The sequence below is a fragment of the Bombina bombina genome, chromosome 4 (assembly GCF_027579735.1).
Source record: "Bombina bombina isolate aBomBom1 chromosome 4, aBomBom1.pri, whole genome shotgun sequence".
Classification (NCBI taxonomy): domain Eukaryota; kingdom Metazoa; phylum Chordata; class Amphibia; order Anura; family Bombinatoridae; genus Bombina; species Bombina bombina.
Genome location: NC_069502.1, coordinates 280752733 through 280780107, shown reverse-complemented (window position 1 = coordinate 280780107; position 27375 = coordinate 280752733). Strand labels below are relative to the sequence as shown.

The 27375-nt window shown below is 37.4% G+C and overlaps 1 protein-coding gene across 1 annotated transcript in view; it reads left to right on the top strand.

Annotated features, from left to right (window-relative positions):
* Positions 1-27375, top strand: part of CLSTN2 (calsyntenin 2) — an 869931-nt gene that overhangs the window by 519547 nt on the left and 323009 nt on the right. The window contains exons 7-8 of the mRNA XM_053711602.1: positions 18114-18362; positions 18766-18887. Of these exons, the coding sequence (XP_053567577.1) occupies positions 18114-18362; positions 18766-18887 (371 nt within the window). The remainder of the gene's footprint in view (positions 1-18113; positions 18363-18765; positions 18888-27375) is intronic.

Sequence of the window (27375 nt, the reverse complement as noted above, 5' to 3'; positions counted from 1 at the left end):
CAAATAAAATACTATCTAAAAAAAACTAAGCTCCCCATTGCCCTGAAAAGGGCATTTGGATGGGGATTGCCCTTAAAAGGGCAGTTAGCTCTATTACAGGCCCAAACCCTAACCTAGAGATAAAACCCACCCAATACACCCTTAAAAAAACCTAACACTAATCCTCTGAAGATCAACCGGACATCCATCCTTAAGGAAGCGGCAGAAGTCTTCATCCAAGCCGGACTGAAGTCCTCAACGAAGCCAGGAGAAGTCTTCATCCAAGCGGGGTGAAGTGGTCCTCCAGACGGGCAGAAGTCTTCATCCAGATGGCATCTTCTATCTTCATTTACCCGACATGGAGCGGCTCCATCTTCAAGACATCCGGCATGGAGAATCCTCTTCAAATGATGGCTTCTTACTGAATGACGGTTCCTTTAAGTGACGTCATCCAAGATGGCGTCCTTTAAATTCCAAATGGCTGATAGAATTCTATCAGCCAATCGGAATTAAGGTAGAAAAAATCATTGAAGTTCAATCCTATTGGCTGATCCAATCAGCCAATAGGATTGAGCTTGCATTCTATTGGCTGATTGGAACACCCAATAGAATGCGAGCTCAATCCTATTGGCTGATTGGATCAGTCAATAGGATTGAACTTCAGCCAATAGGATTTTTTTCTACCTTAATTCCGATTGGCTGATAGAATTCTATCAGCCATTCGGAATCTAAGGGACGCCATATTGGATGATGTCACTTAAAGGAACCGTCATTCAGTAAGAAAACTTTGTTTGAAGTGGATGCTCCTCGTCGGTCTTCAGAACTGTAAGTCGATCTTCAGGGGGTTAGTGTTAGGTTTTTTTAAGGGTGTATTAAGTGGGTTTAATTTTTAGGTTAGGGTTTGGGCCTGCAATAGAGCTAACTGCCCTTTTAAGGGCAATGCCCATCCAAATGCCCTTTTCGGGGCAATGGGGAGCTTAGGTTTTTTTAGATAGTATTTTATTTGGGGGGTTGGTTATGTGGGTGGTGGGTTTTACTGTTGGGGGGGTTGTTTGTATTTTTTTTACAGGTAAAAGAGCTGATTTCTTTGGGGCAATGCCCCACAAAAGGCCCTTTTAAGGGCTATTGATAGTTTAGTTTAGGCTAGGGTTTTTTTTTTATTTTGGAGGGGCTTTTTTATTTTGATAGGGCTGTTAGATTAGGTGTAATTAGTTTAAATATCTTGTAATTTGTTTATTATTTTCTGTAATTTAGTGTTTAGTTTTTTTGTACTTTTGCTAATTTAATTTAATTAATTGTTTTTAATTTAGTTAATTTATTTAATTGTAGGGTTAGGTTAGGTGTTATTGTAACTTAGGTTAGGTTTTATTTTACAGGTACTTTTGTATTTATTTTAGCTAGGTTGTTATTAAATAGTTATGAACTATTTAATAACTATTGTACCTAGTTAAAATAAATACAAACTTGCCTGTAAAATAAAAATAAACCCTAAGCTACCTACAATGTAACTATTAGTTATATTGTAGCTAGCTTAGGATTTATTTTATAGGTAAGTATTTAGTTTTAAATCCACCACCCACACAACCAACCCCCCAAATAAAATACTATCTAAAAAAACTAAGCTCCCCATTGCCCTGAAAAGGGCATTTGGATGGGGATTGCCCTTAAAAGGGCAGTTAGCTCTATTACAGGCCCAAACCCTAACCTAGAGATAAAACCCACCCAATACACCCTTAAAAAAACCTAACACTAATCCTCTGAAGATCAACCGGACATCCATCCTTAAGGAAGCGGCAGAAGTCTTCATCCAAGCCGGACTGAAGTCCTCAACGAAGCCAGGAGAAGTCTTCATCCAAGCGGGGTGAAGTGGTCCTCCAGACGGGCAGAAGTCTTCATCCAGATGGCATCTTCTATCTTCATTTACCCGACATGGAGCGGCTCCATCTTCAAGACATCCGGCATGGAGAATCCTCTTCAAATGATGGCTTCTTACTGAATGACGGTTCCTTTAAGTGACGTCATCCAATATGGCGTCCTTTAAATTCCAAATGGCTGATAGAATTCTATCAGCCAATCGGAATTAAGGTAGAAAAAATCATTGAAGTTCAATCCTATTGGCTGATCCAATCAGCCAATAGGATTGAGCTTGCATTCTATTGGCTGATTGGAACAGCCAATAGAATGCGAGCTCAATCCTATTGGCTGATTGGATCAGTCAATAGGATTGAACTTTAGCCAATAGGATTTTTTTCTACCTTAATTCCGATTGGCTGATAGAATTCTATCAGCCATTCGGAATCTAAGGGACGCCATATTGGATGATGTCACTTAAAGTGTTAGGGGGGTTAGTGTTAGGTTTTTTTAAGGGTGTATTAAGTGGGTTTAATTTTTAGGTTAGGGTTTGGGCCTGCAATAGAGCTAACTGCCCTTTTAAGGGCAATGCCCATCCAAATGCCCTTTTCGGGGCAATGGGGAGCTTAGGTTTTATTAGATAGTATTTTATTTGGGGGGTTAGTTATGTGGGTGGTGGGTTTGACTGTTGGGGGGGTTGTTTGTATTTTTTTTTACAGGTAAAAGAGCTGATTTCTTTGGGGCAATGCCCCACAAAAGGCCCTTTTAAGGGCTATTGATAGTTTAGTTTAGGCTAGGGTTTTTTTTTATTTTGGAGGGGCTTTTTTATTTTCATAGGGCTGTTAGATTAGGTGTAATTAGTTTAAATATCTTGTAATTTGTTTATTATTTTCTGTAATTTAGTGTTTAGTTTTTTTGTACTTTTGCTAATTTAATTTAATTAATTGTTTTTAATTTAGTTAATTTATTTAATTGTAGGGTTAGGTTAGGTGTTATTGTAACTTAGGTTAGGTTTTATTTTACAGGTACTTTTGTATTTATTTTAGCTAGGTCGTTATTAAATAGTTATGAACTATTTAATAACTATTGTACCTAGTTAAAATAAATACAAACTTGCCTGTAAAATAAAAATAAACCCTAAGCTACCTACAATGTAACTATTAGTTATATTGTAGCTAGCTTAGGATTTATTTTATAGGTAAATATTTAGTTTTAAATAGGATTTATTTAGGTAATAATATTAATTTTTATTAAGATTTATTGTAATTATATTTATGTTAGGGGGTGTTAGGGTTAGGGTTAGACTTAGGTTTAGGGGTTAATACATTTAGTATAGTGACGGCGACGTTAGGGTTTAATAAATGTATTTAGGTGGCGGCGATGTTAGGGATGGCAGATTAATGGTTAATAATATTTAAATAGTGTTTGCGATGCGGGAGTGCGGCGGTTTAGGGGTTAATATGTTTATTCTAGTTGCAGCGATGTCCGGAACGGCAGATTAGGGGTTAAAAATTTTATTTTAGTGTTTTTGATGTGGGAGGGCCTCGGTTTAGGGGTTAATAGGTCGTTTATGGGTGTTAGTGTACTTTTTACCACTTTAGTAATGAGTTTTATGTTACGGCGTTGTACTACTGACTTTTAAATGCGTTAGGACTCTTGACAGGGTAGAGTGTACCGCTCACTTTTTGGCCTCCCAGGAGAGACTCGTAATACCGGCGCTATGGAAGTCCCATAGAAAAAGACTTTACGAAGTTTATGTAAGTTGTTTTGCGGTAAGGCCAAAAAAGTGTGCGGTGCCCCTAAGCCTGCAAGACTCGTAATAGCAGCGAGCGTAAAAAAGCAGCGTTAGGACCTGTTAACACTGCTTTTTTACCCTAACACACAACTCGTAATCTAGACTTTAGATTCCAAAATTTTATTATATATTTCTAGAATATTTATTTTTTTATTTGATAAATTATTTTTCTCAATTATTTTTGATCTTCAGTATAAACTTGTGATATTATACGCTGAGAAATGGAGATGTCTCAAAAGATGATTCCCATAAACCTATCACAAGTTAAATGGATAGTCTACTTGATTTTTAACAACTTTCTAATTTACGTTTATCATCACACATTTGCTTTGTTCTCTTGGTATTCTTATTTGAAAACTAAACCTAGGTAGTCTCATATGCTAATTTCTAAGCCCTTGAAGGCCGCTTCTTATCTTGATTCATTTGAAAGTTTTTCACAGCTAGAGGACATTAGTTCATGTGTGTCATATAGATAACATTATGCCCACACCCGTAGAGTTTCTTATGAGAGGGCACTAATATGCTTAAATGCAAGTCTGTCAAAAGAACTGATGTATGGGGGCAGTCTGCAGAGGCTTAGATACAAGGTAATCACAGAGGTAAAAAGTGTCTATACTATAATCGCGTTTGTAACGCGTACGTCGCCAACGTCAGTTGCTCATGCAGCCAAAAGAATATAGGCTGCATGCGCAGCCAAACGAAGCATTAACAAAAAAAAAACCTAACCACCTGCTCGAAATATTAACAAAAAAACCTAACCGCCCGCACAAAATAATAACAGAAAAACCTAACCGCCCGCACTAAATAATAACAGAAAAACCTAACCGCCCGCACGAAATAATAACAAAAAAACCTAACCGCCCGCACAAAGTATTAACAAAAAAAGACCTAACCGCCCGCAAGACGTATTAACAAAAAAACACCTAACCACCCGCATGAAGTATAAACAAAAACGCCCACACAAAGTATTAACAAAAAAAAAAACCTAACCGCTCGCATGAAGTATTAACAAACAAACACCTTAACACCCACACAAAGTATTAACAAAAAACTAACCGCCGGCACAAAATATTAACAAAAAAAAATTAACCGCTCACAAGAATTATAAACAAGCAGCTAACGCATGCGCAAAATGTACCTACAAACTGCCAAACCCCCACACTAATCAACAAATTAAACAACACAAATAACATCATTAAAATATTAACCCTTAAACTGCCAAACACCCACAACACAAACTACCTAATTATAATATTAACCCCTAAACCCCCAATCCTCCACAACACAAAGAATTAATCTAATCATTAAAAACTAATAATAAAAAACCTATGCTTCCCATTCCCCCAAAGGGGCATTTGTATGGGCATTGTCCTTAATATGGCTCTTTTGCGGCCCATTAAAAGTGTTTATTCTGGGGGGACTTTTTTATTATTATAGAGGTATTAGTTTAGGTTTAATTTTTTCTTTATTTTGGATAATTAATTTTATTTGTTTCAGTAATTTTAGATTGTTGTATTTTCTTGTAATTTTACCTCACTTTAATCAAATAGACTTCCCTCTGGGCAAGCTTATCGTCTAGAAAATATAACTGTGTTGGTTATGCAAAACTGGGGAATGGGTAATAAAGGAATTATCTTTCTTTTAAAAAAATAAAAAATCTGAAGTAGACTACCTTTAATTTTGCAGTCCCCTGTGTCATGTGACAGACACCAGCCAATCACAGACTCATACATACTGTGAAGTGAGTAGTGTGGATATAAAAAGACTGTTTATAATTTGATAATGAAAGTAAATTGCAAAGTTTTTTAAATTTGCATGCTCTATCTTAATCATGAAAATGTAATTTTTAATTTAGTGTCTTTTTAAATATAAATCATCCTCTGGGAATAGCTGTTTTTAATTATAGACAACCAAAATCATTATTTATTTTTCATGCCTGATTTTTAATTCCCAAAAGAAAGTAAGTGTTCATTTTGTAATCCATTATGGATAAATTAACCAAGCAGCAAGATTCAAATGATCCTATATACAAAAGTATAAATTCTGAGCTTTCTGATATGTTATGCAAGAACATTTGGTATTGAAAGAAGTTCAAAGTGACAGTTTAATGTAAAATGTGCTCCCCTTTTGTTTCCCATGACTTGTTATACCAGCAGCACAGTATAAAATGTAAAATAAATAATTAATTTCAGGTTTATTTTTGCTTATGAAAAAAAATGATTTTGCCCTTTGACATCACAACCAATTAAAATGGTTTGAGCTTACAGGGAAATCAGATCCTATTTTATCACTGTCTTTCTGACACAAATGCTTCCTTATCTTATTTCTGTCTGTATACCAAAGCCCAATAGTTTGAAACAACAATTTCTGGACAATGTAATGTAAAATTTTAACCATTTTACATACTGGAGAGTATTCAATTTGTTATAGGTAATAGCCTATAAGTATTGACATTTTTAGTATAGGTGGGGAAACCACAGACAAAATCAGCTATGCCAAATTCTACAATAAATTAGTAAAGAGCTATTTGTAAAAAAACAAATTGAATACTCTCCAGTATGTAAAATGGTTAAAATTTTACATTACATTGTCCATTTATGCTTTATTTAAAGTACTTCTTTAAACGGATGATAGTCAGAGTTTTCTTTTTCTTTTTGTGTGTTCCATCTAGAAGAGGAGATTTCAAAATATTTTACAGTTGTGCTTTTTATTTGAAATGGATTTCCGGCGTTAAATAAATCACATTTCCTTGTCAAACTTGTAGATGCTTGTCTTTCGCCACCAGGATGACTTTTGGAGTTGTACCTATCAACCAGATGTAAGCAATAATAGAGCAGTATCCATACTTACTGGTTTTAATACAAATTTAAACCTATTTTCCATTATAGTTTCCATGAAAAATATATTTTTAATACACTTGCATTTTTCATCATTCTGAATTTTTACTTTACTAATTATAGCATCAATAAATCAATGAAATGAGTTGAATCATTTGTGTATGCTTTAATAAAATAATCAAATAAAAGAAAAATCATTTTGTATTTATGTTGTGTTGTACATGGTTACTTGTCCTATTTTTTATTTTAATATTTATATCTAACAAAATATTATGTACACAATGGGGTACAATCTGATCTCCCCGGTCAGGTAATCACATCTATAAGCCTATTTCCTGTTCACTGCAATATAAATCTGTCATAAAAGCCTGCTGGGATGGTGATAAGGATGATGTTATATGTAAGAAAATGTTTAGATACTTAGCACTGGGATTCCACCAAAATTATATTTCAAGCTCTCTGATTATTATATTGGTCAGTTGTCCAAATGTATTTTGTAATTTCTATCACAATAGCCTAATCTGCTATAAACTGCAGCACCTCCAGTGCATGACCCTGTACCACAATTCCTGTGCCATATGAACTAATTCTGTAATATCTTATGTAATCACAACCCCTAACTGCATGGTCTGCTATTGTAATTAATGCCAAGACCACAACAATCTACCCATCACATGAACTCTATTAACTACCTTGGTCCCCACAATGCACTATTGGCCTCATACATGTATCTCCTGTGTGGCCCTCAGCTTAATTAATCCTAGCCACTAACCTCCTCTTTATAATCAACCCTAATCACAACATGAGATCCTACAAAATATCCTTCAATAGCACAAATTTCTTAGGAAAGCTTATACCCTAAGACTTATTACTTTGTGTTGTAAGCTAAAACCTTTATTGCTAACACCCCAAAAACCAGCACACAAGTGACAACCACACCTTCATCAAGCACAAATAACACCACACATAAAGGCCTCTGCCTCTACAATTCCATAATAATTACTTTTATTAAGAAACAAACAACTAGATTACGAGTTGTGCGTTATGACTCAAATAGCATCGGTATGGGCCATAACGCTTCATTTTCCCTAAAGCTGATATTACAAGTCTGGTAGGTATAGGTGTACCGCACACCTTTTTGACTGTCATGCAACGTCAGTACCGTTTAAAAAAAAAAGAAAAAAAAAAGTCCTTTTTCAATGGGACTTCCATAGCGCCGGTCTTACGAGTTTTGCCTGGTAGGCCAAAAAGTGAGCGGTACACCCTATACTGACAAGATCCATACCGCCATCTAAAGTCAGAAGTTATGAGTTTCACTTTGCAAAGCTGTAGCATAAAACTCATAACTAAAGTGTTAAAAAGAATACTAACACACCGTAAACTACCTATTAACCCCTAAAACGAGGCCCTCCCACATCGCTAACACTATAATAAATTTATTAACCCCTAATCTGCCACACCCGACATCACCGCCACTTAAAAAATGTATTAACCCCTATTCCGCCGCTCCCTGACATCGTCGCCACTATAATAAACCTATTAACCCCTAAACCGCCGCACTCCCGCATTGCAAACACTATTAAAATATTAGTAACCTCTAATCTGTTGTCCGCCCAAACCGCCGCTATAATAAACCTATTAACCACTAAACCGCAAGCCCCCCCACAATGAAATATACTAAAATAAACTATTAACCCCTAAACCTCTGGCCTCCCACATCACTAACTCTACATAATATATTAACCCCTAACGTAACCCTAAGCATAACCCTAACACCCCCTAACTTAAATATAATTAAAATAAATCTAAATTAAAGAATTTTAATACTCATATGCTAAATCACTTGAAACTGATGCAATATAACTGTAAAAAGCTGACAGGAAAATATCACATGAGCATCTCTATGTAAAAAAGGAAGATATTTTACCTCACAATTTCCTCAGCTCAGCAGAGTAAGTTCTTTGTAAAAAGTTATACTCAACTGCTGCTCAGCTGCAGGTAAAAAAATTAAAAAAATTAAGAAATGAACAGCAGCCAATCAGCATCAACAGTGCTGAGGTCATGAACTATACTGCAAAGAAATTTATCTTTAACTTTTGAAGAATGTTGTGATGTGGTGGATCTAGAGTCACTACATAGAGAGAACTATTGTGGTGATATGAACTCTGCCCACACCAATACCATTGGTCCCAAATTCAGAGGTGCATCCAAATTTTACCCTATTCAGTCGAGGGGACCCATCCTGGAAAAATTCCAGCGAAGGGTGGAGAAAGATTTAAATAAATTGGCATACACCTCTGGCTATGGAACTAAAGGTAATCTTAGTGCTAAGGAAAGAAAAGCACTCAAAGATTTAAGTGAAAATAAGAATTTGGTGGTGAGGGCGGCTGACAAGGGGGGATCTGTTGTTTTAATGGATAGGGTATTCTTTATTAAAGAAGCCCTACGGCAACTCAATGATCCTAAACAATATACCATATTGGATTTTGACCCCACAACTAGGTTCCTAAAGGAACTTTCACACCTGATTGATGATGGGATGGAAGGGGTTTTTTTTGATGAAGGCACTAGTGATTATCTATACAACAGTAACCCCAGAATTCCTACCTTCAACCTTCTCCCTAAGGTGCATAAGTCCTTGGAGAATGTTGAGGGTAGGCCTATCATCAGCGGGATTGGTTCTATGTTGGAACCATTATCCAGATGGTTAGATTCCCTTCTACAACCCCTAGTGGGGGAACTCCTCAGTCACCTGAGGGATACCAAACAACTCCTTATAGAGATAGAAAAGATTTCTTGGAGGGAGGGCTATGGCTGGCTATCAGTGGATGTTAAGTCACTATATTCATCAATTCCACATAGCTCAGGTTTGGAAGCCATAGCCTTCTTTCTAAGAAGATCTACAGAATACAGTGATGATTTCATTAGGTTTGTTGTCAGGGTCACCGAATTCCTCCTCACACACAACTTTTTTGTGTTTGAACACGTATTTTATCTCCAGAGGTGTGGCACAGCCATGGGAGCAAAATTTGCTCCCTCTTACGCCAACCTATATATGGGTTGGTGGGAGCTGTGCCACATCTATGGGGATAGAAACAGACAAAGAGGCAAATTTTTTTATTATCGTCGATATATAGACGATCTGCTTTTTGTCTGGGATGGAAGTGTGGAGGAAGCAGAGATATTTGCAGAGTATTTGAATATTAACAAGGCTGGCCTACAGTTCACCCATGAGTATGGATCTACTAGCATCAATTTCTTGGATGTTACCCTTCATGGTGTAAAATCAGAACATGTTAAGGTTGAGCTTTATAGAAAACCAATAACTAGAAACACTCTCTTACATGCCCATAGCAGCCACCCGAAACAGGTATTCAAGTCAGTCTTGAAGGGTCAGTTCACCAGGGTTAAGAGGAATTGTACCCGAGATAGTGAACACCTCAAGCATGAAACTGAACTAGTTACCAAGTTTCAAGAGAGAGGGTACCCCAAACAGGATATATGTAGGGCACGTGAGGAAGTAAGGGCCATAAAAAGGACCACCCTACTCAGCGAGAAACAATCCTTATGTGACACTAAATCTGAACAGTTAACTTTTGTTACTCAGTTCAGTAGGCAATATTATCAGGTGTGCAATATTATACGCAAGCATATGACAGTGCTGAAGGCTGATGACGAACTTGCACATATTGCCACACAAAGGGTGAGGTTTGCCTTTAGAAGAGGCAAAACCATAGGCAATTATGTAGCCCTCACACAATTAAAACAAGACGAAATAAATACATCCTCTTGGTTAAGGTATAAAGGAGTTTACAAGTGTAATTTTAGCAGCTGCATAGCTTGTGGACATGCAAAATTAGGAAATATATTTAGGAGTGCCTATTCAGGAGAGACATTTGCACATAGGGCGCTCTTCAATTGTAGGTCCACGTATGCAGTCTATCTCCTCAGCTGCGACACATGTGACATTCAGTACACAGGTCAAACGTCTCGACAAGTCAGAACCAGGATAAGGGAACATATAAATGACATCAAGCAAGGCAAACTCACTACCCCCCTAGTGAACCACTTCAAGATAAAACACAATAAGGATCCAGGGACATTGTCATGGACAATTATTGAAGTGGTAAATACACACAATAGGGGAGGTGATAGGGAGAATTTGCTCCTCAAAAGGGAGGTGTTTTGGATACACAGGTTGCACACCAGAGTGCCCAATGGGCTAAATTCTGAATATGATTTAATTAATTTCTGGTGTTAGCCTGTGTATTCGAGAAAAAACATTATAATGCTGATACATGCTTACAAGTATATGTATATATATATCTATGGATAAACTTCCCCCTAGGTGACTACACACATGGCTAAGAAAGTGATTAAATATATCCTAGTGTAAGCATACTAGGGTAAAATATAGTTATATGCAAAAATGCCAACTAGTGTAAGCTGATAAAAATAACTCTCTGGTGCCTCCAGTATTGTGTCAGTTTACAGGTCCATATATGTATTTATCTTTATTTCTATTTTTAATTTTATCGTTCATAATTAATTACTAAACTGTTTTTCAATCTTTGCATTTTTACATTCATATATACATGATAAGGAATGTTTAGTGAATGATATTACTAATATAGTATTAATTTGGTTAACATATATGACAGATAAAATTGTGCACAAAGTGGATAGTATGGTATTACATCCTAGATTAGGGCATATGTATAAACTACAGGTGGAGGTGGGTGTCACCCACGTAGCACATTAGTTCTTAACCTATCACATGTGATTTGTGTCTTTAAATAAGTAAACAAGCTTACACCCTCAGCTACGATTACGGCATTTGCCGAAACATGTCAGCACCAGGGTACGTGGGGTACCTCCACTCCACCTTTGCCCCAGAGGTTTAAGGCTTTTTTGAAGTGTCTCCTGTTTTAACACTTTAATAAAGGACGTTTTTTGTTTGTGAAACTACCCGGTGCCTCTTCTCGTTTTTGAAATTACTGCCTGATTGGATATGCTTAAAGGCACGGGTACTCACACTTCCTGAGCAGCAGTGAATCACCCCTGTAAGACACGGTATTACGCTGGAACAACGGTCTCCCTTGGTCGTGGACTCTCCTCACCTGCAGGATCCTTCCGCTCCCAGCTGTGACGTCACAGAGTTCCGGATTGACCGCACACACGCTGAGACGCTGTAGGGACCCACGCCGCGGCTCGACCTCCTGGCTATCGCTGTGGATGCACAGAATTCAGAGGGGATCTGGAGCCAAGAAGTTTCAAGGTGGGTCCCCAGAATCAGCACCACATCAGAAAACCATTTGCAGGTCGTATGTATGCACACAGAACTTTTGGGGGCTACTGTGATGTGATGAGATTTGAAGCAGGTGTTATACACTAGGGGTGCATTCACAAATAAGCAACTACAACAATACGCTCACAGGTGCTGCAAACTTTCTGTAATACATGAACTATTCTACTGTGATCTCATGAGATTTCACTTAACTCTCATGAGATGTCATTGTAAACTTCCTTACACTGAATAGGGAAATAAGATGAGAGTGCATGTAAGCTCGCCCCTTCCGCTGTCCCGGGACAGACATACTGATTTGTTGCCTAGAAGTCCTTTACAATGGGATGTGGGTACTGAGAAACTTTTGAGGTAAAATATCTTACCTTTAAAAAAAAAACCTAAGCTAGCTACAAAATAACTAATTTTTAACTAATTAACTAGGTTTTATTTTTATTTCACAGGTAAGTTTGTATTTTTTTTATCTAGGTAGACTAGTTAGTAAATAGTTATTAACTATTTAATAACTACCTAGTTAAAATAAATACAAAGTTACCGTAAAATTACAATAAAACCTAACATTACAATAAAATAAATTAAATTAATTAAATACAATTATCTAAATTACCAAAAAAATAAATAAACACTAACTTACACAAAATAAAAAACAAAATTATCAAAAATAAAAACGAATTACACCTAATCTAAAAGCCCTATCAAAATAAAACAGCCCACCCAAAATAAAAAAAAAACTAGCCTACAATAAACTACCAATAGCCCTTAAAAGGGCCTTTTGCAGGACATTGCCCCAAACAAATCAGCTCTTTTACAAAACAAAATACAAACAACCCCCTAACAGTAAAACCCACCACTCACACAACCAAACCCCCCCCCAAAAAAAACCTATCTAAATAAACCTAAGCTGAACATTGCCCTGAAAAGGGCATTTGGATGGGCATTGCCCTTAAAAGGGCATTTAGCTCTTTAACATTGCCCAAAACCCTAATCTAAAAATAAAACCCACCCAAAAAAACCTTAAAAAAAACCTAACACTAACCCCCGACGATCCACTTACAGTTTTCGAAGACCAGACATCTATCCTCATTAAGGCAGCAGAAGTCTTCATCCAAGTGAGCAGAAGTCCTCCTCGAAGCCAGCAGACGTCTTCATCCAAGCGGGCAGAAATCTTCATCCTGATGGCATCTTCTATCTCCATTCATCCGGCGCGGAGCGGATCCATCTTCAAGCCATCCGGCGCGGAGCATCCTCTTCTTATGAAATCCGCTGGAAAATGAAGTTTCCCTTTAAGTGACGTCATCCAAGATGGTGTCCCTTACATTCAGATTGACTGATAGAATTCTATCAGCCAATAGGAATTAAAGGGGAAAAAATCCTATTGGTTGTTGCAATCAGCCAATAGGATTGAGCTTTCATCCTATTGTATTTAATTAATTTATTTTATTGTAATGTTAGGTTTTTTTTGTAAGGCAGGTTAGGTTTTATTTTACAGGTAAATTTGTATTTATTTTAGCTAGGTAGTTAGTAAATAGTTAACAGTTTAATTTAGATTTAGGTGTTAGAGTTAGGGTTATGCTTAGGGTTATGTTAGGGGTTAATATATTTATGTAATGTTAGTGACGTGGGAGGCCAGAGGTTTATGGGTTAATAACTTTATTATAGTGGCGGCGACATTGGGGGTGACAGATTAGGTGTTAATAAGTGTAATGTAGGTGGCGGTGATGTTAGGGGCAGCAGATTAGGGGTTAATAACTTTAATGTAGGTATAGGCGATTTCGGGGCAGCAGATTAGGGGTTAATACCTGTAATGTAGGTGGTGACGATGTTAGGGGCGGCAGATTAGGGGTGTTTAGATGTGGTTTTTATGTTAGGGTGTTAGGTTTAAACTTAACTTTTTCTTTCTCCATAGACATCAATGGGGCTGAGTTATGGAGCTTTTCATTCTGCGATCGCAGGTGTTAGACTTTTTTTTGCTGGCTCTCCCATTGATGTCTATGGGGAAATCGTGCACGAGCACGTCAAAGCAGCACTTGTATTTCGGTGTGGTATGGAGCTCAATGCAACCATATCGCCCGCACAAGCCTGCTTTTTTAAAACCTGTAATAGCAGCGCTATAGAGAGGTGAAATAACAACGCTTTTGTGTCGCTCATTAATTTCCCTATAGCGCTCAAAACTTGTAATAGAGCTGGGAGTGTTCAATCAGATATATGTAGGAAATCCTAAATTTGTATGAATATTTTGTTCTGATCCCAGAGCTTAGGTTCTAGATTGAAAATATAGAGTCAATATTATTGTTGTAAAGACACTTGTATAAAGCAAGTGAAAATGTTATCAATTTGTAACACTTTAAGCTATTCATATAATCTATATGCATACTGAGAAGGTAGTGATGGTAAATTTTCTGAGTTTTTTTTTTATTCAATATTGTGTATGAAAATTCACCAGGGGATATTAAATTTAATTTAAATGTTCTGAAAGGTTAAAATTCACAGAATGGCACCTGGGTATTTGCGAATGAAGGTCATCTTCAGTATTTTGTACTCCTGATTCTGTATTGTTATAGAACGCATACAGCATTCATATTTTATCACTTCAATTTATTGTAGCAAACGTGTTTTTTGTTTTGTTTAATAATGGAAAACCCTTTTTCAGCTTTCCTGCTGTTGCTGTTTTTTTAAATAAAATACATTAACCAAACTTTTTTCTGCAGTAAGTCCTTATTTTTATCATTTTTTATTTAACAAATAAACAAATGGCATAATTTAATCTTTGGGTAAATTGCAGCAATTTAGTGTACCCATAGAAATACACAAGTATAAAAAGAACACTAAAACAGTAAGTGAAACCTAAATTATCCGTAGCTGTCTAAAAGGTTGTTTTTTGAAAACAGGTCTAATAGCTTTTTATTTTGGTAACATGTAACATGTGCTTTGAAAACCAATAATGTCTGTATAAGCACAAAGAATAATGGCTAAACATTTAGATTTTGTTAAGCAGTTATTTTCTGAAAAAATGAAAAATGTGGCCATAGCAATGTATTATCACAAACTGCAAAAAGTACGGTAATTATATATGTCTTTTTAGAAATCCGCAATCACTGTGAAATATTTTAGTGCTATTATTTTCAACATGGAATTGTAGTCTATTAAATAGTACGAAAGGAGTTGAGAAGAATAAATGTAATGTAAAATAGGTAACATGAAATATTGGTGTGCTAAACTGAATGTTTCTCTCTTGTAAGGCTACATTGTTGTTTACAAAGTAGTATCATATTCTTTCACTGAGGCTATATATATTTATACAGAGTATATATATATATATATATATATATATATATATATATATATATATATATATACAGTATATTTATTTATTTAAGTCAAACCATCACATAAGTTTGCATATTATAAGATTTGGTATTTGATAGCTTTTCCTCGATTTTCCACTACATTGCTGAATGCAAATAATTTGCTAAAATGTATGTGACTTCCTACTAGAAATCGAAAAACAAGAAGAAGCACTTGCTTTGGCAGTATAATAAAAGTCCAAAATGTATTGAAAAAAACAATATATAATACTATATGTGTGCACAGCATCACACAAAGTGCAGAGGGTGTGTGAGAGAATGGCTTACGCGTGTCGGCTGATAGCCGTAGTCATAGTCTACCAAATCTCACCACCCTTTCATTAATGAAGCCATTGTGACATTTCTTTTGGCTAATATAAAAACAAAGATACACCCACTCTGTCATTTTAAAGCAACAACAACATTAGTGGTAATAAGAACTGTCAATATATACATGATTAACCTATATAGGTAAATAAAGATCCAAAATTTGTCTACAACACCAATTTTAAATTCTACCTGGATAAGGCAACAGTATAATGTTGGAGGAGATTCAGTTTTTTTACATACTTGGCCTATATAGGTAAATTAACTCATCTTTGCATACCAATGTTAAATAAAGATCATATTGGGGCAAAAGCCTAGTTTTAGTACGGACTCTCCTTTATGTACATACTTAACCTATGTAGGTGAAAAAACATTAAAAACTCATTATTAAACATCAAAATAGAATAGGGATATGCAGACTCTAATACATATAGGTAAACCTACTCCCAATAATTTATTAGGTCATAGTCAGAATTTAGACCATAGGGGACCCTGGTTTTTATTTGAAAATCCAGTACATTTCCCTTTTACACAATAACTTATATAGGTCTCCCCTTCTCTTAGGTGTATATACCTTTTCAATCGCACACCACCTAAACATATTTAGATCTTTATTATGGTGTTTAATAAAGTGCTGCACCAATAGAGTTGATGACCTACCTATGTTAATTGTAGAGAAGAGTTCTTGAATGCGAGAGTTCACATCCCTATTCGTAAGTTCAACATACTGGATTTTACGAAATTCACAACAGATAAGATAAATTACATAAATCAATGTGCAATTTAGGCAAGCAGTGATGAAAAATTCTTCCTTAGTCACTTCTGATTGGAACTTTTTGTGATTGTCACATGATCACATGGTTTACATTTCTCATGTCCACATCTGTACATTCCCTTGTGTAGTAACCAAAAAGTAGTGGGCACATCGGTCTTTTTTAAATGTTATGGGGATAGAAAATTGCCTACGGTTCTACATCTCCTGTAGGAACATCGCAAGCAATCTCTAAATACCTGCATATGTTTTTCATCCACTGATAAGAGTGGGAAGTGTTTCCTTATTATCTTACAGATCTCAGGATAATGCTAGCTGTATTCTGTTACAAAAGTGACACCTTTTAAAGTTTTGTCTTTCTTGTTTGCGTTTTGTCTATCTAAAATGAGCATTTTCTTATCTATCAGTTTTGTTTCGGATTTAGCTCTTTTAATGTCACTCCTGGAGTATCCCCTCTGTATTAATCTCAATTCAAGTTGCCTTGCCTCCTCCTCAAAATCTTTCTCCTCTGTACAGTTTTGTCTTAATCTAATAAATTGTCCCTTAACCACTGCATAAGAGACATGTTGTGGGTGACAACTTTTGGCATGTAGGAGTGTGTTTCCACTGATCAGCTCTCGATACACCCTTGAATCCATCCCTGTAACCCATAAGGGTAACATCTAAAAAATTTATTACAGTATCATGGTATTCAAAGGTAAAGCGCAAGCTGTTCTCATTGAAATTTAGCTAATCCACAAAGTTATCAGCCTGATCCCTAGTACCGGTCCAAATGAACAATAAATCACTGTTCTGTTTAAACTGGCCTTGTAACACAGTGTATACAGTGGTTATAATGTGCTATGTATCAAATGATTAACATTCACTGATTTCAGCTAAAGGAACTGAACAAAAAAGTTGATACTTCTAAGCACTCATATGAGACCCAAACAAACATTGTATGACATATGTGCGTGTGCGTCATGAAAAAATTAAAACATAAAACTTTATTAGTACAATGTTTAAAAAATGGGTTGTTTAAAACTAAAATGCTGGCAGTTACTTAACCTAAATTATATAAACCTAGATAGCATGGGGATACAATAACATATATGACAGGCAACTTAAGTCTGGAAAAGGATGCTACAACAAAATGCCCCACTTCAATGTAAGGAAACTATGATCCACTTAAAGTAATAGACTACTGACTGATAGTTGTATTTGATCACTATTTCCCACAGATTAGGGAAATACATCTATCAGAGTAGATATAGACACTTGTTATACACTAGTGGAAGTATAAATACAATATATTATTGTTAAACAAATTATTCAATGTAATATCTCACAAAGTATCTAATTCAGCTAGTTTTCTGAGGGTCTGTGAGGGTTCCCATCTCCAAAGATGTGAGACCACTCTCACCCACCCAAAAATAGGTTGGCGTAAGAGGGGGAAAACTTGGCCCCATAGCAGTCCCACACCTCTAAAAGTAAAAAAAAAACTCCTCAAAGTCAAAATAATTATGTGTTAGGAGAAAGGATGTAACACGTAAAATTAAATTAATAAATGTTGATGAGTAATCAGCAGAATCAAGAAGAGTGCATTTTAAAGCTTTAAAAACAAATGTATGGGGTATAGAGGAATATAAGGCCACAGCATCAATTGTTACCATCCTGAATTCCTTTCCCACTTGGTTGATTCCATGAGTCTTAGTACTTGTTTGGTGTCTCTTAAAAAATGGCGGGTATATGTTTTAAAAACAATATCACACAATATTTGAAATCAAAGTGTACCTTTACGACTTGGTAAAAAGCTGCATTCTGAGCATTGTCTACTTTCTAAACAGTATTTAAGGCAATGCTATTTTTTTTTTTGTATTTTTTTTTGTAATATCTTGTATTAATAATTAAAATCTTTCTTTAGGAGCCTCTTCGGGAGCCATTGACTTGCTCCCAACTCCCAGTGCTCTTACCAATTGGACAGCAGGTCTTCCCATGGATAATACTGGTATGATCTTTAAATTTGATGGAAAACAAGGGGTAAAAATTCCAGACGCAATTGTACCAAAGAATCTGACTGATCAGTTTACTATTACAATGTGGATGAAGCATGGCGCAAGTCCAGGTTTAAGAGCTGAGAAAGAGACAATCCTATGCAACTCTGATAAAACAGGTACATTTTAACACAATAAAAAATGTTAATAAGTGTAAATAAAAAGGATCAATTATTTATATATTATTTGACTGATTTATTATCTGCTATGTTTAAATATGTGTGTTTTATATATATATATATATATATATATATATATATAGATAGATATAGATATACTGTGTATTTATATGTGTATACATTCATATCTGGTTTTGGCTGCGCGTTAACTTTTAACTTGCAATACATGTGCTAACCTGTACTTTGAGCGCAGTTAGAGCACGAGCGAAAAATTTCATTAGCACACCACTTGTAATCTGGCCCTTAATATATACATGCTAATAATAGAAACTCAGTTTTTCATTTAATCATTAGTGATTATGTTCACAGCATATCAAAAGGAATATACTTGTTTGTTTTTCAGAGATGAACAGACATCACTATGCATTATATGTGCACAACTGTCGTCTTGTGTTTCTGTTACGCCGTGATTTTGACCAAGCTGACACTTTCCGTCCAGCAGAGTTTCACTGGAAACTTGATCAGGTATCAAAAAATGTTTTTATTTATAAACATGAATCTGCCAAATCACATTTTTAACATGTTTAAAGGTCACTATATAAATAGAAAAGTTTTTAGCATTCATAATATATAAAAAGATATTAAAAAAATACTTTGAATTCCTTTATATTATATGGTTTTGGGAAACAGCCAATAACAGATTGGACAGCTGATTCTTGTCTCAGCTTGTATGGCCAGCATTTAGAGACCATAGACCTTAGATGGAATCAGTGGTGTATTTAGGTTTTGTGCTGCCCTCAGGGCTTACAATTCTGCTGCCCCCAGCCCCTACCCCCCTAAGTTTTAGGCTGTTTTTCAGACATAATATTTTTTGGTTAGGGTATAATGTGTAATATTGAAACAACAAGTAGAATGTGACAAGAGCAGAACACTAAGGCCTAGATTTAGAGTTCGGCGGTAGCCGTCAAAACCAGCGTTAGAGGCTCCTAACGCTGGTTTTGGCCGCCCGCTGGTATTTGGAGTCAGTGATTAAAGGGTCTAACGCTCACTTTTCAGCCGCGACTTTTCCATACCGCAGATCCCCCTACGCCATTTGCGTAGCCTATCTTTTCAATGGGATCTTTCTAACGCCGGTATTTAGAGTCGTTTCTGCAGTGAGCGTTAGAGCTCTAACGACAAGATTCCAGCCGCCTGAAAATAGCAGGAGTTAAGAGCTTTCTGGCTAACGCCGGTTTATAAAGCTCTTAACTACTGTACCCTAAAGTACACTAACACCCATAAACTACCTATGTACCCCTAAACCGAGGTCCCCCCACATCGCCGCCACTCGATTAAAATTTTTAACCCCTAATCTGCCGACCGCCACCTACGTTATACTTATGTACCCCTAATCTGCTGCCCCTAACACCGCCGACCCCTGTATTATATCTATTAACCCCTAACTTGCCCCCCACAACGTCGCCGCAAGCTACTTAAAATAATTAACCCCTAATCTTCCGACCGCAAATCGCCGCCACCTACGTTATCCCTATGTACCCCTAATCTGCTACCCCTAACATCGCCGACCCCTATGTTATATTTATTAACCCCTAATCTGCCCCCCACAACGTCGCCGCAAGCTACTTAAAATAATTAACCCCTAATCTTCCGACCGCAAATCGCCGCCACCTACGTTATCCCTATGTACCCCTAATCTGCTACCCCTAACATCGCCGACCCCTATGTTATATTTATTAACCCCTAATCTGCCCCCCACAACGTCGCCGACACCTACCTACACTTATTAACCCCTAATCTGCCGAGCGGACCTGAGCGCTACTATAATAAAGTTATTAACCCCTAATCCGCCTCACTAACCCTATCATAAATAGTATTAACCCCTAATCTGCCCTCCCTAACATCGCCGACACCTACCTTCAATTATTAACCCCTAATCTGCCGACCGGAGCTCACCGCTATTCTAATAAATGTATTAACCCCTAAAGCTAAGTCTAACCCTAACACTAACACCCCCCTAAGTTAAATATAATTTTTATCTAACGAAATAAATTAACTCTTATTAAATAAATAATTCCTATTTAAAGCTAAATACTTACCTGTAAAATAAATCCTAATATAGCTACAATATAAATTATAATTATATTATACCTATTTTAGGATTAATATTTATTTTACAGGCAACTTTGTAATTATTTTAACCAGGTACAATAGCTATTAAATAGTTAAGAAATATTTAATAGTTACCTAGTTAAAATAATTACAAATTTACCTGTAAAATAAATCCTAACCTAAGATATAATTAAACCTAACACTACCCTATCAATAAAATAATTAAATAAACTACCTACAATTACCTACAATTAACCTAACACTACACTATCAATAAATTAATTAAACACAATTGCTACAAATAAATAAAATTAAATAAACTATCTAAAGTACAAAAAATAAAAAAGAACTAAGTTACAGAAAATAATAAAATATTTACAAACATAAGAAAAATATTACAACAATTTTAAACTAATTACACCTACTCTAAGCCCCCTAATAAAATAACTAAGCCCCCCAAAATAAAAAATTCCCTACCCTATTCTAAAATACAAATATTACAAGCTCTTTTACCTTACCAGCCCTGAACAGGGCCCTTTGCGGGGCCTGCCCCAAGAATTTCAGCTCTTTTGCCTGTAAAAAAAAACATACAATACCCCCCCCCCCAACATTACAACCCACCACCCACATACCCCTAATCTAACCCAAACCCCCCTTAAATAAACCTAACACTACCCCCCTGATGATCTTCCTACCTTGTCTTCACCATGCCAGGTTCACCGATCCGTCCTGGCTCCAAGATCTTCATCTAACCCAAGCGGGGGCTAGACATCCACTGAAGAAGTCCAGAAGAGGGTCCAAAGTCTTCCTCCTATCCGGCAAGAAGAGGACATCCGGACCGGCAAACATCTTCTCCAAGCGGCATCTTCTATCTTCTTCCATCCGATGACGACCGGCTCCATCTTGAAGACCTCCAGCGCGGATCCATCCTCTTCTTCCGACGACTAGACGACGAATGACGGTTCCTTTAAGGGACGTCATCCAAGATGGCGTCCCTCGAATTCCGATTGGCTGATAGGATTCTATCAGCCAATCGGAATTAAGGTAGGAATTTTCTGATTGGCTGATGGAATCAGCCAATCAGAATCTAGTTCAATCCGATTGGCTGATCCAATCAGCCAATCAGATTGAGCTCGCATTCTATTGGCTGATCGGAACAGCCAATAGAATGCGAGCTCAATCTGATTGGCTGATTGGATCAGCCAATCGGATTGAACTAGATTCTGATTGGCTGATTCCATCAGCCAATCAGAAAATTCCTACCTTAATTCCGATTGGCTGATAGAATCCTATCAGCCAATCGGAATTCGAGGGACGCCATCTTGGATGACGTCCCTTAAAGGAACCGTCATTCGTCGTCTAGTCGTCGGAAGAAGAGGATGGATCCGCGCTGGAGGTCTTCAAGATGGAGCCGGTCGTCATCGGATGGAAGAAGATAGAAGATGCCGCTTGGAGAAGATGTTTGCCGGTCCGGATGTCCTCTTCTTGCCGGATAGGAGGAAGACTTTGGACCCTCTTCTGGACTTCTTCAGTGGATGTCTAGCCCCCGCTTGGGTTAGATGAAGATCTTGGAGCCAGGACGGATCGGTGAACCTGGCATGGTGAAGACAAGGTAGGAAGATCATCAGGGGGGTAGTGTTAGGTTTATTTAAGGGGGGTTTGGGTTAGATTAGGGGTATGTGGGTGGTGGGTTGTAATGTTGGGGGGGGGTATTGTATGTTTTTTTTTACAGGCAAAAGAGCTGAAATTCTTGGGGCATGCCCCGCAAAGGGCCCTGTTCAGGGCTGGTAAGGTAAAAGAGCTTGTAATATTTGTATTTTAGAATAGGGTAGGGAATTTTTTATTTTGGGGGGCTTTGTTATTTTATTAGGGGGCTTAGAGTAGGTGTAATTAGTTTAAAATTGTTGTAATATTTTTCTTATGTTTGTAAATATTTTATTATTTTCTGTAACTTAGTTCTTTTTTATTTTTTGTACTTTAGATAGTTTATTTAATTTTATTTATTTGTAGCAATTGTGTTTAATTAATTTATTGATAGTGTAGTGTTAGGTTAATTGTAGGTAATTGTAGGTAGTTTATTTAATTATTTTATTGATAGGGTAGTGTTAGGTTTAATTATATCTTAGGTTAGGATTTATTTTACAGGTAAATTTGTAATTATTTTAACTAGGTAACTATTAAATATTTCTTAACTATTTAATAGCTATTGTACCTGGTTAAAATAATTACAAAGTTGCCTGTAAAATAAATATTAATCCTAAAATAGGTATAATATAATTATAATTTATATTGTAGCTATATTAGGATTTATTTTACAGGTAAGTATTTAGCTTTAAATAGGAATTATTTATTTAATAAGAGTTAATTTATTTCGTTAGATAAAAATTATATTTAACTTAGGGGGGTGTTAGTGTTAGGGTTAGACTTAGCTTTAGGGGTTAATACATTTATTAGAATAGCGGTGAGCTCCGGTCGGCAGATTAGGGGTTAATAATTGAAGGTAGGTGTCGGCGATGTTAGGGAGGGCAGATTAGGGGTTAATACTATTTATGATAGGGTTAGTGAGGCGGATTAGGGGTTAATAACTTTATTATAGTAGCGCTCAGGTCCGCTCGGCAGATTAGGGGTTAATAAGTGTAGGTAGGTGTCGGCGACGTTGTGGGGGGCAGATTAGGGGTTAATAAATATAACATAGGGGTCGGCGATGTTAGGGCAGCAGATTAGGGGTACATAGGGATAACGTAGGTGGCGGCGGTTTACGGAGCGGCAGATTAGGGGTTAAAAGTGTAATGCAGGGGTCAGCGATAGCGGGGGCGGCAGATTAGGGGTTAATAAGTGTAAGGTTAGGGGTGTTTAGACTCGGGGTACATGTTAGGGTGTTAGGTGCAGACTTAGGAGGTGTTTCCCCATAGGAAACAATGGGGCTGCGTTAGGAGCTGAACGCTGCTTTTTTGCAGGTGTTAGGTTTTTTTTCAGCTCAAACAGCCCCATTGTTTCCTATGGGAGAATCGTGCACGAGCACGTTTTTGATGCCGGCCGCGTCCGTAAGCAACTCTGGTATCGAGAGTTGCATTTGCGGTAAAAATGCTCTACGCTCCTTTTTTGGAGCCTAACGCAGCATTTGTTTGAACTCTCGATACCAGAGTTAAATTTATGGTGCGGCCAGAAAAAAACCCGAGGAGCGTTAACAGCCCTTTTACCGCCGAACTCTAAATCTAGGCCTAAGTGAACTTAATCTTGACACAAGCAACACTGCATAATATGCACCGGGCAGGAAAAGGAGGAACAGCAGATGTTAGAAAAACTACAGGTAGAATAGAAGTGAAAGCTCCTATTACTATCTGCCGTAAAAATGTACAAACAAAGGAAACAGCGCTATAAATCCTATACTAAATAAAAAGTTCATATAATCCACAATGAAATGTAATAAATGTAAACATCTGTTGTAATTCCAAGATTAAATACGTATGCTGTATTAGCAGGCATTCCCCTTACCAGAAATCACCTTAAACTAATGAGGTAAGTTGCCGGGGGGAGAGAAACCTCCAACGTGTATATTTTTTCCTTCAGTAGGGATTGTTCACAATGTTGTTCATCCACCTCCTGGAGTCTGTAGAAACTTCTGGTATCCCCTCTATCCTCTGAGCGAAGAACACTCCAGTTGGATAATAATAATGAAAGGGGAGAAAAAACAGATAGTGTAATACTGATATTAAATAAATAAACTACATACAAAAATGAGAGAGTGTGCACTCACATTTAATAACCTCGGACAATATGAGGTATGTTTAAAACACTGAACAATATTAGATGCTGTGAACACAGACTCAGCAAGTCTAAGAGGTCTTGTTGGTAAGTAGGGGCATAACTAGAAACCACAGGGCCCAGGTGCAAGAAACTAAGAAGGGCCCCCCCCCAAAAAAAAAAAAAATATGTGAATTTGATACATATCTTTTTTCTTTTCTTTTTTTTTTCAACATAATAATGTCAAAATTAAACTTCCATGTTTTAGATAGAGCAAGCAATTTTAAACAAATGTCTAATTTACATCTGTTATCTATTTTGATTTGTTCTCTTGCTATCCTTTATTGAAAAGACTCAGAAGCAGCAGCAGTGCACTGCTGGAACCTATGTGCTGATTGGCGGCTGTGCATATATGCCTATCGTCATTGGATCGCCAAATGTGTTCATCAAGCTCACAGTAGTGCATTGCTGCACCTTATACAAAGAGAAAGAAGCACATTTAATAATATAAGTATAGTTGTTTAAAATTGTATGCATAGAGATATACATATATATACATATATATATATATATATATATATATATATATATATATGTGTATTTAAAACAATGTGTAGGGTATCTGCACTCTCACTCTGCACTCTTACTTCCAAAGAGTCAGTGATCATTGTGCCAGAAAAGGGACCTGTCTCTCTGTAAAAGCCTGCGCTCACTGCACTGCGTCTGCGCCAGGCTTTTAGAATTTAAAATAAATAATAATAATATTATGATTTGTACTGCGACGGTGGCGGGGCAGACATGGCAGCAAAGATAGCAGAACAGCAGCATCAGCAGCGTCCAGCTAAGCAAGTAAAATGTACTCACAAGGAACTCACTACTTGTCTAGCTGCTGCAACTGACTGCTGAAAGTTCTTGATATCTGCTGCTGTGCGATGCCTGTGACTTCTGAATTCTGGGGATGGGTGGGTCCCCCTGTGTTACAGGAACAAATGATCTTCGCGCAGCATTGTGCTATAGCCTGGCTGTGTGCGACTCTGATCTTCCAGCACAAGGCCTGTGAAGTGTTCTTTATGAGAAACTCCTACATTACAATACAAGGGCCCCTATTTAAGAAAGTCTGGTGGACCTGATCCGACAGTGCGAATCAGGTCCGCCAGACCTCGCTGAATATGGCGACAATACGCTTGACGTATTCAGCATTGCACCAGTAGCTCACAAGAGCTGCTGGTGCAACGCCGCCCCCTGCAGACTCGCGGTCAATGGGCCGCCAGCAGGGGGGTGTCAATCAACCCGTTCGTACTCGATCGGGTTGATTTCCGGTGATGTCTGTCTGCCTGCTCAGAGCAGGCGGACAGGTTATGGAGCAGTGGTCTTTGTGACCGCTGCTTCATAACTGCTGTTTCTGGCGAGCCTGCAGGCTCGCCAGAAACACGGGGCATCAAGCTCCATTCGGGGCTTGATAGATAGGCCCCAAGGTCTAAAAAAAAATCCCAAAGATTGTGCCGGCATGGTTTTGAATATCGGCTCTATCTGTTTGGTGGGGTAAAGAGGAGAAAACATAGGACACCTCTAACGATATGTACTATCAGTGACCACTAAACCCGATCTCACACATTCAGTAACTTGAAAAATAGAGAACTCTTTGTTGCTTATGTTAGGTGCTATTATTATTCCTCCTGTATCAGCATCTCTCTTTAAAGCTGTTCCATTATTTGTACTCATTACAGAAGCCAGTTGGCGAAGCTCTGCATCTTTATTTATTATTTATGTCAGTGGCCTTGCTGGCTTTTTGGCAACTGTACCTTGCACTTGGGATTAGCTCAAACAAAAGTGGAAGAGTTACATTTTTTACAGTTTGAAAGTTACAAAAGTTTATGCAATATTCATATTTAATAAAGTGTTATAAGGTGTATTTACTGTAAATATTTCACATTCCAATGTTCTCCACATAGCAGAATATGTTCTATGTATTTTTAAATAGACTAGTCCTAAAGCCAGTGTACATGGGCCATTTTTTGCAGTACAGCTGTCCCACCCCTTGCTCTCTCTCTCTCCCTCTCTTTTGCTCTCTCTTGCCTCCCTCGCTCTCTCTCCCCCTCTCTTTTCCTTTCTCTCCCCCTTTAATTTGCTCCCTCTCTCTCTATCTCTCCCCTCTCTTTTGTTATCTCTCTATCTCCCCCTCTCTTTTGATCTCTCTCCCCCCTCTCTTTTGCACTCTCTTCCCCCTCTCTTTTGCTCTCTCTCCCCCCTCTCTTTTGCTCTCTATCCCCCTCTCTTTTGTGCTCTCTCTCCCCATCACTTTTGCTCTCTCTCTCCTCCCTCTCTTTTGCTCTATCTCTCCCCCTTTCTTTTGCTCTCTCTCTCCCCCCTCTCTTTTGCTCTCTCTCCCCCTATATTTTGCTCTCTCTCCCCTTTCTCCTTTGCTATCTATATCTCTCTCCACCTCTATTTTACTCTCTCTCACCCCCCCTCTCATTTGCTCCCTCTCTTTCTCTCTCTCTCTCTCTCTCTCTCTCTCTTTCTCTCTCTCTCTCTCTCTCTCTCTCTCTCCAGCCCTCTCTTTTGCTCTCTCTAACCCCTCTTTTGCTCTCTTCCCCCCTCTCTTTTGCTCCCCCCTCTCTTTTGCTCTCTCTCCCCCTCTCTTTCACTCTCTCTTCCCCTTCTCTTTTGCTCTCTCTCCCCCTCTCTTTTTTTCTCTCTCCCCTTTCTCTTTTGCTTCTGCTTCCTCACTCTCTTTTGCTGTCTCTCCCCCTCTCTTTTGCTGTCTCTCCCCCTCTCTTTTGCTTTCTCCCCCCCCTCTCTTTTGCTTTCTCACCCCCTCTCTTTTTCTGTCTCCCCTCTCTTTTTCTGTCTCCCCTCTCTTTTGCTCTCTCTTCCCCCTTTTATTTGCTTTCTCTCTATATATATATTCCTATCTATATGTATATATTTATACTTAATCATGTATGTATGTTTGTGTGTGTGTATGTATATATATATATATATATATATATATATATATACATAATGTGTGTGTGTGTGTGTGTATATATATATATTTATATATATATATATGTGTGTGTGTGTGTATATATATCTATTGTACCAAAATATAATCAGACATATGTAGAAATATGTATTTATAAATAAATAGAAGAACATTGGAATGTGAAATATTCAT